This window comes from Pteronotus mesoamericanus, unplaced genomic scaffold (assembly GCF_021234165.1).
Source record: "Pteronotus mesoamericanus isolate MK-2021 breed Mesoamerican mustached bat unplaced genomic scaffold, CSHL_Meso_final contig_42, whole genome shotgun sequence".
Taxonomy (NCBI): domain Eukaryota; kingdom Metazoa; phylum Chordata; class Mammalia; order Chiroptera; family Mormoopidae; genus Pteronotus; species Pteronotus mesoamericanus.
This window is the reverse complement of record NW_026555157.1, coordinates 12,794,070-12,807,019: the sequence shown is the minus strand read 5'-3', so window position 1 is coordinate 12,807,019 and position 12,950 is coordinate 12,794,070. Positions and strand designations below refer to the sequence as shown.

Here is a 12,950-nt window from a genome sequence, read left to right as displayed (position 1 = left end):
TTGTTGGCCTCTCCATCACTGAGCCATCCCCTCAGTGAGCCATCACTGAGACACCAGGCTCTCTGTAGGCAATATTGGGTCAATAGAAGGGCTCACGTCATTTGTTTCCCTTTTCTTGGGTCATTGCCGTCTGCTGCCTATTGTCCAGTGTCTGAAAAACTGTTGTTTCATATATTGTATTTGATTTCTCAAGAAATTTAAGGCAGGTTAAATCCAGTCACTGTTAATCATGGATAGAAATGGAAGTCCTTGCATTGAATTATGTAAAATAACAATTTTTTTGTCTCACTTCTTTTATCCCATCTACTCCCTCTTCTGATAAAAACAAGCAACTTTGATTTTAGGTGCGTGTTCGTATATTAATGGTCTTTAGAAACTACCTACATGAAGGAACAAGGAAGGCTCTTTTTTGCTTAGTAGAGCCCTACATGTAAGTCAGAAGACGCTAATGCAAATCACTGCTCTATCATTGACTGTGCAGTCCCATTCTGTAAGCTGCAGTTTTCTGGATTCTGCCTCTTTTGTAGGGTTGTCATGTAGAGCAACTGAGTTAATTATATGAAATTTTTTGTAATTAAGAGCTCTCCCATTATAAGGCATTATTATTATTTGCTGAAATAGTTGAGGAAATGAGACAGTACTTGAGATCCTACTTTTACGTAAAGATTATTCATATAATGCATTTGTTGCTGTTTACATGAAATCATTAAATTAGGCAGATAACGGTGTCACTATTCTGGCTCAAAGAGCAACAAGAAAAGAAAACAGAATATGAGAACTCTGTTTAGTTTATCCAGTAGGTGGAGGTATATATCTGTTGTGTTAGTGTATGTTCACTTTCAGTCTATTTATTGAGAGAAAAATTATGACTAGTACACAGTAAAGCATTTTCTCTAAGATCTCATATGTTCAGTTATGCTTTACTTTGAAAATGAAATCAACATATTTGAATAGTTGGTAATTCCACAGAACTGGGGTTACTAATTTATTAATAACAACATACCATCTCATTACTATCGAAGCTCTCTTCCCAAGTTACCAATTGGCAAGTTGGTGTTCTTGGTTTGTAACCATCTTAAAATCATTTTTATATTCCTTATTTTTATTTTATAAGTTTTTGATGAAGAATGTATAGCTTCTTAATAGTTTTGCAAATTCTGATTAAATTATTTTCTTACAAATCAATTTTTATTGTTATATTTCACAGATCTCATTTAAGGCCCACAACAAACAAAATAAAACAAAAACATGTTTCAGTGGAGCAATTTAGCCTTGGTCTCTGTTGATATAAAATACCAATTTTCTTTGTTGTTTTTTAAAGATATTTCAAGGAAACAAAGATTATCACCAGGATGTGCGTAATAACTTTTTGCCACCAATTACTGCACGTTTTATTAGAGTGAATCCTACCCAATGGCAGCAGAAAATTGCCATGAAAGTGGAACTGCTTGGATGTCAGTTCATCCCTAAAGGTAAAGCAACAGTATGTTTCAGACGTGTTATTTTTAGTGAATTAATTAAAAATGCCAAGTGCTGCTTTCAGAGAAAGTAATTAACAATCATGTGAGAGTTTAACCTCTAATTACATTATCTTCTTGAAGGAATTTTTAAAATTAAACAGTTATGTCTTAAAAAGTTAGACATCATAATGATTTCCAGAATTACAAGTAGGAGAGGGCATCATTGATGAAATGATGTAATGAGATTGCTTTCCAAATCTAGTCTCAATCTTAATAATTTTTAATCAGGTTCCATGTAATATATTATTTGTATCACATAAGCATTGATGATTGATTATAATAGTAACCTCTAAGTGATTTTTACTTTGAATAAATTAAAAGTGGGAGGAGGAATCAAGATGGTGGAGGAGTGAATGGAAGTCACATTACCTCCGTCCAGTATCAATCTGGAACTACAACTAAATTGTGGAGAAATCACCTTGAACAAACAATTGAACAATACTGAGGAGGAGCCTTATAACTTTGGACAGACAAAAGAATCAGCTTTAGCACAACCTAACTGGTAAGGAGTGCGGTAGAGACTCAAGAAGCCAGACGGGGCACCCATGGGTGGCAGCACCAGAAAGATATTGAAACAGCCATTTGGAACCACCTGAGAAGAGCGAGGTCTGAACCATAAGCAGGGATCTCCAGCCTACAGCACCAGAGTCCAAAAAGTACATAGAAAACAGCCAGCTGCAAAAAGTGGCAGGGTTGCTCTCTGCCAGAGACAGGCGGCTAGAGACACAAGAGCCGTTTAAAGGGTCAATGCATAAATTTTTATTTGCAGCCACTTACCCTGGTCTCCCACAAAGGCAAGGACAAAGTGGTCTAGAGACACCTGAGGAGAAACTGGGGAAGGAGGCTTTGGGGAGGGAACGGAGAAAGTACCCAGCAGGATCCCTGTGCTGACTCCTTTCCCATATGGCAGCAGCCATCTTGCTCAGGCAGACCACTCCTCTGAGCAGCAACAGCATGCGAGGACACAATGGTCCCACCTCCAGGAGGGACTTGGCCCTGGCCTGGTAGTGCTAAAGCCTGACTGCTGAGTACAGAATGGCAGCTACAGATAGTAGATCCCTGGGTAAAGGGGGCCATAGAGCAGTCTAAAGATGCTTGAGGAGAGACTGGAGACAGAGGCTTTGAGGAGAGAATGGGCTGAATAGCCAACGGGATCCCAGTGCTGACTTCCCCCCATATGGCAGCAGCCTGAGAGGACCCAATAACAGTGTCCCCACAAGGGACTCTGCCCTACCCTGTGATGTCTGAGCTGGCCTGCTGAGTGCAGAGTGACTAGATTAACAGCTGAAGGAGACAGCCCCAGACAGTAGATTCCTGGAAATCTCAGACAGACTGCCTAAGGTCAGACAGGGTCAACATCTGACATCATCAGGAAAAAAAAAAAAACAACGGTTCCTACCATAGAAGTTCACACCACAAAGTCAGAAAATCAAAAGATCAATTTAAGAAGCAGAAGCAAAAAAGAAAAGTCTCACAAATAATGGGAAGAAAAACAAACACCCCCCAATCAAAGGAAAGGAGGAATCCCCACAAAGAAAACTAAATGAAATGGAGGAAGGCAACTCTCAGATATTGAGTTCAAAACAACAGTTCTAAGGAAGCTCGATGAGCTCTGTGAGCTCAGAAAGAATTCAAAAAACTACAGGGAAACCACCAGGAACTTACTGCAAACTATATGAGCAGGGAAAAGGACATAGAAAATGTCAGTAAGAGACAAGAGGAAATGAAGAATACAAATTCTGAATTGAAGAACACAGTAGAAGGAATCAAAAGCAGGATCAATGAAGCAGAGGACTGAATCAGAGAGCTGAAGAACAAGGTAGAAAAAAGCTTCCAGAAAGAACAAGAAAATGAAAAAAGACTCAGAAAGAATGAAGAGACATTGAGGGAAATGCAGGACAACCTGAAACGTAATAATATCCATATAATAGGGATACCAGAAGGAGAAGAGGAGGAGGAAGGGATAGAGAATCTGTTTGAAAAAGGAATGATGAGAAACTTCCCTAATTGGAGGAGAAAAAATGTCACACTAGTCCAGGAAGCACAGAGGGTCCCATTCAAGAGGAACCCAATGAGGCCCACTCCAAGACACATCATCATTAAAATGGCAAATATCAAAGACAGAGAATTCTAAAGGCAGCAAGGGAGAAACAGGTAGGAACATATAAGGGAGCCCTGGTACAGCTAGCAGCTGACTTCTCAACAGAAACACTATAAACCAGAAGTGAGTGGCAAGAAATATTCCAAGTCATGAAAAGCAAAAGCCTGCAACCAAGACTGCTCTACCCAGCAAGGCTCTCAATTAAAATGGAAGGCGAAATAAGGAGTTTCCCAGACAAAAGAAAGTTGAAAGAATACACCTCCACCAAACCAGCACTGCAAAATATGCTAAAGGGACTGCTTTAAGAAGATGAAGAAAAAGAGTCTATGAATACTCAGTTCCTTTCACAGTCCCCAATACTTGATATTACCAATATTTTTAGTACTTATTAATCTGATTGGGACAATGATGTGTTATATTAATTGTTCCTTTATTATTTGTTGAAACTAAACTTGTTTTTGTATATTTCTTGCCTATTTCTATTATTTTTAAAAAGCTTTAAATGACTTTTTGGTATTCTTTATCCATTTATTGGTTAAATTTAGAATTTTTTCCCTAAAAAAAAACAAACTATTAACCCTTTTTTAAATGTGTTACAAATACTTTCCTATTCTATTACTTGTCTTTGTCCTTTAACATTTTTATATGTATATTACTATATAGTCTTAAATGTTTAATATAGTCACATTGTCAATATTTTACTTTATAGCTTCTGTGTTTGAATATTTAACTTCAGGGTAAGAAAAATATTATTCTGTATTTTCTCCTAAAACTCCTTAGGTTTTACATATTGATTTTTAACTCACCTGACTATTTATTGTATAATGTGTGAAATAGGGCTCTATCTGTGTTTTATTTCAGGTAATAGTGGTCCATGTACCCAATTTGTTGAATAAGCCATATTTTCCCCATTGATTTGAAATATCAATTTTATCATATATTACATTCTTACACATATATATACATTTGTTTCTAGAATGCTCACTTTATTTCATTAATCTACTTGATTTTTTTCTGTTTTGGTGTCATGTTGTTTTAATTGCTGAGACTTTATAATGGATTTAATTTTTAAAATATTTTTATAATGGATCTTGACATTTTAAAATAATAAATAAATAAAATCAATCTGCATTTAAAAAAAGTAAAGAAAGAAGGAACTCCTACCTTTTGCAACAACATGGATGGAACTGGAGAATATTATGCTAAGTGCAATAAGCCAGTTGGTGAAAGACAAATTCCATATGATCTCACCTGAAAGTGGAATCTATTCAACAAAATAAACTAACAAACAAAATAAACCACAGGCGTGGAAACATGGAGCAGACTGAAAGTGACCAGAGGTGTTAGGGAAGGAGGACAATGGTGAAAAGAAGGAGAGGGAGTAAACAGCATGTAGGAATGACCCATGGACATGGACAACAGAGTGGGAATTGACTGTGGGAGAGGGGGGTGGGGTGGGATGGGTGGGGAGGACAAAGGGGAAAAAATTGAGACAACTGTAATAGAATAAGCAAGATTTGAAAATAAATAATTAAAAGAAAAAAATAAAAGTGGGAGTAACTTCCTTCAATACTGTATTTTAATACTTTGTTTATTACTGTTGTACTTCTAAGAACTATCACAGTGCCTCACACATAGTGGGCCCTCCATAAATATTAAATGAATTAATAAGTAGTATATCAAATTGCAGGGAAATTTTTATAGCTTTATAGTTCAACATCATTTACCTTTCTGTTATTTTCCTTTTTAAGAAGATTACTCTCAGTTTAATTATTTAAACTGAGAAATCCCAGTATATTTTTGCATTTAATACAGAGGATATTTATCCTTCTTACATATTTCTCTCTGACATTTATAACTACTGTGCATAATTAAGTATTCTAGGAGATAACAGAGACATTTAAATTACTATTTCAATTATGGTTTTTATAAGCAAAATATATAAACTTTTCTAAACTATTTTTCAAGGTCGTCCTCCAAAACTTACTCAACCTCCACCTCCTCAGAACAGCAATGACCTCAAAAATACTACAGCCCCTCCAAAAATAGCCAAAGGTATGCCTCCTTTAAATGTGAGAATTTCATATTCCATGAACTCGTGATATAATTTTCCATAAATATGTTCAAAGCATTGTAAAATAATTTTATTTTAATCCAGTTGAGGTAGGTAAAAGAATAAAGAGTTTTAAAACTTTTTTCCAGGTCGTGCCCCAAAATTTACTCAACCACTACAACCTCGCAGTAGCAATGAATTTCCGGTACAGACAGAACAAACAACTGCCACTCCTGATATCAAAAACACTACCGTAACTCCAAATGTAACCAAAGGTAGGTAAACCCAAACATTCACATCTGTTACGTAGTAGTGTTTTATTACGTTTTCAACTTAAGTTTTCAAGAACATTGCTAGCTTTTAAACTTCTACCTTCTTTTCCTTGAACTGGAGTATTTTTAAGCATAGCAAAAAATCTGATTCCCTTCCGTGGGAAGAAACTGGCTACTTTGCTCCAAGTTCTATTCTCTGGAGTCATGCAGAATTGTTCTTTAAATAATTAGAGATGGTTGCTGTATTCTAAGCCTCCTCTTGCAATTTTTGTCCCTATATAGCTAAACACATGGTGTGTCATGCCTAGACATATTTCTAGAAATAACTAAAAGCATTACAGTAGACAAACCCTTTTTTTTCCCCCTTAATTATATATGAATTTGCTGGATAGGGAACTTGGCAAAAAAAAAAAAAAAAGAGACATTTCGGTGAAAACTAATATTTTAAAAAATCCTCTGAGTTAACATATTCATAAAAAAACCTTTTGTTTCTGTTTTTAAAATGTATGCAATCATTTTTCAGATTATAAGTATGAACATTAATAGAATTTACTTTCAAATTTTATTAATGATAAGGGATTAACATATACAAAACATTTTATGAGTTGTTGAGAAACAAAATTTCAGTTGAATACAGGAAAAAAAGCATCTCTGTTCTAGAGGAATTAGTTTCAGCATTGGCAGATAAATAAAGCGCACGTATTTTCAAGACAGTGCAGAGAAAGCAGTTCATTCAGAGTAACTTGTACCACATAGAACTTTAATCGTTCTCAATTTCTGAAAAGTTGCCTGTATTCATATAGCCTTCTCCAACTTTCCATGTGTAGTTTCTTTCCTATCTTCCAAACAGACCAATTTCTGTCTCATGCTGCAGGAAAATCTAGAGAAAAGCAAGAGTTCTCAAAACCAAGAGATCTTAGCATGCACAAGATCTTCTTACCAGTTTGCATAAGGCATGTGTTTGGCCAGAATCTCAGACCACGTACCTGGATGGAAGAACAGTCCTTTTAAAATATTGCTCATCTTAAAACCTGATTATAGAATCTTAAAACCTCAAAACTAAAAGTATCCTAAAAGTATTTTTTCAAGAAATATGATTCCTATAAGACTAAGAAGAATAATAAAGAACTTCCAGATGGTGGCTGAGTTGGTGGACCTCGTATTCACCTCTTCCCAGAACCAAACTGGAAATTCAACCAAATTGGGGGAAAGTCACCCTGAAAGACCAACTGAAAACTGGCTGAAGAAATTTATAACCAAAAAACTGTAAAAGAAGCCACACTGAGACTGGAAGGAGGGCAGAAAAGCGGAAGTACTGGTCCTGTGCACAGTTAGAGGCTGAGGCACCAGAGGGATAGCTCAATGGTGGAAGGTCCCACCTGAGAGATGCAGGTCCTAAACCCCAGGCCAGGTTTCCCAGCCCAGAACACTATAGCCAGGAAGAGACACCCACATAGCATTAGTGTTGAAAAGCTGGGGGATTTCTGCCTGCCAAGGGAAGGTGGAGTCTACTTGAGGCACAGGCATTTTCTTAAAGGGCCAACATGCAAAATTGCATTTGCTGCCGCTAATCCTGGGCTCCAGCAGAAAGAAGGTGGTAAAGACTGGAGTCACCTGTGGAGAGTCCTGGGCTTGTGGCTCTGGGGAGAGACATAGGGGGATAGCTGGTAGGATCCTGGTGCCGAGTCAATCTCAGATACAGACAGCAAACATCTTTTTCTGAGGGAACAGTCCTGTCCTAGCAGCCGCAGCCTGGAGGAAAGCAAGTGCCCCACCCTTAGGAATTTCACTTACCCCATGGAAGGTGCCAGTGACATAGACCTGGGCAGAGCAGCCTGGGCAGACCGGCGGGGGGGCGGGGATTAGTACCTAGCTGTGGGGAGGGGCCATCCCCTTGACTCCCCTGTGAACCTCACAGGCACCTTCCACTCAAGGACAGAAAAAGACCTTCCCAGACAAGAAAAAGCTAAAGGAGTTCATCACCACCAAACCACTATTATATGAAATGTTAAAGGGTCTTTAAGCAGATCAAAAATATGAACAATAAAATGGCAATAAATGCATATCTGTTAGCAACTGATTCTAAAAAACAAAAAAGCAGAGCAGAAACAGAATCTTAAATAAAGAGAACGTTTTGATGGTTGCCAGATGGGAAGGAGGTGAGGAATGGGCTAAAAAGGTGAAAGGATTGAGAAGTACAAATTGGTAGTTACAGAATAGTCACAGGGATGTAAAGAAGAGCCAAAGAACATACATGCATGACCCATGGACATGGGCCACAGTGTGGGGATTGCCTGAGGGAGTAGGGGGGCTGGATAGAGGGGGACAAAGGGGAAAAAGCTGAGACAACTGTAGTTACATAATAAATATAATTTTTAAAAGTCAATTTTTTAAAAATTATTAATAAAATAGAGTTTTTAAAAAAATCAATGGCCTTTATATACACCAATAAACAACTATCAGAAAGAGAAACTAAAAACAAAACACATTTACTATTGCAGCAACAACAACAAAAAATACTTAGAAATAAATTTAACCAAGAAGGTAAAAGACCTGTACTTGGAAAACTATAGGACACTGAAGAACGAAATTGAGAAGATACAAATAAGTGGAATCATATGTCATGTTCATGGATTGGAAGAATGAACGTCATTAAAATATCCATACTACCCAAAGCAATCTATAGATTCAATGCAATTCTTATTAAAATACCAATGGCATATTTCACGGATCTAAAACAAATATTCCAAAAATGTGTATGAACCAAAAAAAGACACCAGATTGCCTCAGCAATCTTGAGAAAAAGGAACAAAATTGGAAGTATCACAATACCTAGTTTCAAACTATACTACAAGGTCATTGTAATCAAAACAGCCTGGTACTATCATAAAAACAGGCACATAGATTAATGAAACAGAACAGAAGCAGAACTCAACCCATGTCTGATGATCAATTAATATTTGATAAGGGAGATGAAGCATACAGTAAAGACAGTCTCTTTAATAAATGGTGTTGGTAGAATTAGGCAGATACATGCAAAAAAAAAAATGAACCTAGACCACCAACTTAGAGCATAAACTCAAAATGGATGAAAGACTTAAATCGTAAGTCATGAAACCATAAGTCCCAGAAGAAAACAGGCAGTAAAATCAGACATATTTTATAACAATATTTTTGCTGATAGATCTCCTAGGGCAAGGGAAATAAAAGAAAAAATAAACAAGTGGAACTACATCAAACTAAAAAGCTGCACGGCAAAAGAAACAACCAACAAAGTGGAAAGGGAACCCACTGTATGAGAGAACATATTTGCCAATGATACATCTGATAAGGGGTTAATTTCCAAATATATAAAGAACATATACAGCTCAACACCAGCAAGAAAAACAATCCAATTAAAAAATGGGCAAAAGACCTGAAGAGACATTTCTCCAAATGGGTCATACAGATGGCCAATACACGTGTGAAAAAATGCTCACATCACTGATCATCAGAGAGATGCAAATTAAAGCCACAATGAGATACCACTTCACACCGGTCAGAATGGCCATCATCAGTAAATCAACAAACAACAAATGGTGGCAAGGTTGTGGAGAAAAGGGGACCCTAATACACTGTTGGTGGGAATGCAGGCTGGTGCAGCCACTTTGGAAAACAGTGAGTTACCCCAAAATATAAAAAATGGAAGTGCATTTTGTCCCAGCAATCCCACTTCTGGGAATATGTCCTAAGAATTCCAAAACACTAATCAAAAAAATATGTAGCCCTATGTTCATAGCAGCATTATTTACAATAGCCAAGGTGTGGAAACAGCCCAAGTGCCCATCAGTAGATAAAAAAAAACTGGTACATTTATACAATGGAATTCTACATGGCTGTAAGGAAGAAAGAACTCTTAGCCTTTGGGACAGTGTGGATGGACCTGGAGAATTCTATACCGAGTGAAATAAGCCAGTCAAAGACAGACAGATACTGTATGATCTCACTCATGTGGAATCGAATGAACAAAACAAACTGATGAACAAAATAAAACCAGAGGCATGGAGACAGAACAGACTGACAGATCTCAGAAAGGAGGGGAGGAGGCTGGAAGAGATTAGCTAAAGAACATGAATGCGTAGCCCATGGACGCAGACAGCAATGTGGTGAAGGCCAGGGGCAGGGTGGGGTTTGGAGGGAGGAGGGGGCTAAGGGGGGAAATGGGGGATATCTGTAATAGTGTGAACAATTTATAAAATTTTTTTAAATAAAAGAATAACAAGGAATGTTACGGGTCTTCTTAATTGAAGAACTCTTGTCTCCTTTTTTTCTGGGACAGTGATGTATAGACCCAAACCTAAGCAGGTGTTTTAAAGCCTCTGATTAAATCAAACTGCACCCATCTGAACCTCGTTTTTCTCTCTCCCAATTTCACAAATTTTAGGGCTAAAAAAGCACATTTACTTTTCTGAATTCTTAGTGCTTTCTAGCCTGAGTCAGGATTTCTATGTTATGCACTTCTTCATTTTTACATTCAAGCTGAGAGTGACGATGGAGAGAAGCATGTCATGGTCAGATTGATGCCAGTGTGACGTCCAGGTCTTCCTTTATCTTCCTTTAGTGGGGCACCAGGTAGAGCCAGCAGCCTGTTTCCCTGCTTAGCTCTTTTGTCTGTTCTCAACAGATGCCTCCGTATGTTTTAAATCCTTGACCCAAAGGTCTTCACTCACTACCAGTAACCTGTTTAACTTACAGAGAAAGTAGAAGCCCTTAGAAGGAAACCCCCTTTTAATGGAACTTATAAACTCCCTTACCCTCTGTCTACTACAGTAAAAAAGGGGATTCTTTGTACTGCCCAAGGCTGGTCACTTCACCTGTGCCCTAGTCCTACCATCCAGCTTCTCAGAGTCTTGATGTTATTGATCATCCTCTCCTGCCATGCTCAGCCCCTGTCTGTCTTATGGATACAGTTTAAGTGAATAAGGACTGACCGGTGTCTGGCACTGAACCCTCAGGAGACATCAGCAGTTGCCGCCATCCTCACAGCCAGGAGGGGGTTGACAGACGAAGAAAGAGATTATTGTCACAAATGATCTTAGGCAGATCATTTTCTGTCTCTGGTCCCAGGTGCTTTATCTGTGGACTGAGATGGGGGATTAAATGACCTCCTACTCCCTGCAGACTCCAGCATTGTGTCAGTTTCTGCCCTGTTGATACACACATTGGCTTTCTATACTTCGTGCACCTTCCTGCATCTCTAAATACTGTGCCATCATGTTGCAAAATCATTTCCATTTCCCAGGTAATATTTTACTGTAAGGAGGATACCGGGATATACTTACTCCATCTCATTGTTGGGCATTTGGATTATTTCCTGTTTTTCACCCATCTGCATATACGGAATCTGGTCTCTTTAAGGATACGTCCTTGAATGTTATCTTAATTTTTTCCCCTAAGAATAAATTGTAGATATTGAATTGCCGAATAATCGTTGTGTATACATATTGCCCCAAAATGATATAGAAGGTATCAATTTATATTCCCATAAAAACATTTTTCCTAATAGCTCCTTCAAAAATTATTTTAAATATTGGCCAATTTGATAAGCAGAAATGAGATCTTATTCTGGTTTTAACTTCCATTTCTCTGATTACTAGTGAGGCTAACATGTTGAATGGTCACTTTTTTTTTTAATGTATTCACTCCTCTCCACCAGCTTTTCTATTGTTTGTTTTTGACTTGTATATCCTATAATGTAGTAATTACAGTAACCCCTTATCACATGCAGAACATATTGTCTCAGTTTATCCTTTATCTTTCAATCATCGTCCTGGTGATTTAAGAAGTTACTGTGAAAAATTTTAAACATAATACAAAGATGGATTAAATAGTGTGACAGACTTCCAAGTATCCATGAAAGCTTCTGAGGTTACTAGCTCATGCTTAGTCTCATTTCCTAGATAATATTTATGATATTTTTTGAGATGGAAACCTTTGAATGCTGATATGGTTAATCTTCACTCTTTCCTTTCAAATTTCTGCCTTTGGTATATTTCAGATGTAGCTTTGGCCGCTGTCCTTGTCCCTGTGCTCGTCATGGTCCTCACCACTCTCATTCTCATATTGGTGTGCGCTTGGCATTGGAGAAACAGGTTAGTATGTAAGTAGTTCACCTCATTGGTCCTAGAGGGGGTGCTTCCAACTGTGAAATAGAAACTAAGTACAAAAGATGAACTGTAATTTGTCTTTTTGAGAGGGAGAATTAAGATAGCTGTCAGAGTAAAAATACATGTTTCTCCGTAATTCCCATAAAAAATGAGTGTATTAAATTTTGCAGTACACATTAATAAGAACACATTAATACACACATTAATGAGAACAGCTTCTTAATATATAGTAAATAGGTACTTAGTAACACCAAAAGAATGAAACACACTTGCTGTCTTCAAGATGTTTAGTAGGATTGACTGGCACAAAATGAAGAACTATAATATAGTTTGATGAGTTATTTATGAATTGCTGGAGAACACAAATGCAAGAACCCCTGAAAGTTTTCTGAAATCTTTTCTTCAGGAAAGAGTATGCTTTTCTAAAAAGAAGGAATTGGATTTGGCTAGATACTAGAAGGTAGGGAATGGCCCATACTGACAGAATTGCATGAGCAAAGGCACAAAATGTAGGATGTAGGCAGACTAACGAGTCAGCTCATGGAGTCTGGCATAGGAGAGCACCGAGAAAGAACCATAGAAATACAGCCTGGGCCGGGAGCAGGGAGAGCTTTCTGGGAGAGAGAAATTTGGATTTCACTCTGTAGATGGGAAATCACTGGAGTGTGTTCAGCACACAGAGAGTATTATCAGATGATTGTAGAAAAATAGTGGCAGGAGTTTTGCAGAATGGATTCAAGAGGAGAGAGTAGAAGAGACAGACAGATGAATTAAGAAACTACAAAGGGTGGGCACAAGCATATCACAGTAATTCTGGAAAAAAGAAAGAGATGAACAGGGAGAGATGTCCCAGTGTCT

General features: G+C 37.7%; 1 protein-coding gene across 1 annotated transcript in view; it reads left to right on the top strand.

Annotated features, from left to right (window-relative positions):
• DCBLD2 (discoidin, CUB and LCCL domain containing 2) overlaps nucleotides 1-12,950 on the top strand; it is a 98,360-nt gene that overhangs the window by 78,112 nt on the left and 7,298 nt on the right. Inside the window, exons 10-13 of the mRNA XM_054577352.1 lie at nucleotides 1,322-1,472; nucleotides 5,590-5,676; nucleotides 5,824-5,949; nucleotides 11,984-12,077. Of these exons, the coding sequence (XP_054433327.1) occupies nucleotides 1,322-1,472; nucleotides 5,590-5,676; nucleotides 5,824-5,949; nucleotides 11,984-12,077 (458 nt within the window). The remainder of the gene's footprint in view (nucleotides 1-1,321; nucleotides 1,473-5,589; nucleotides 5,677-5,823; nucleotides 5,950-11,983; nucleotides 12,078-12,950) is intronic.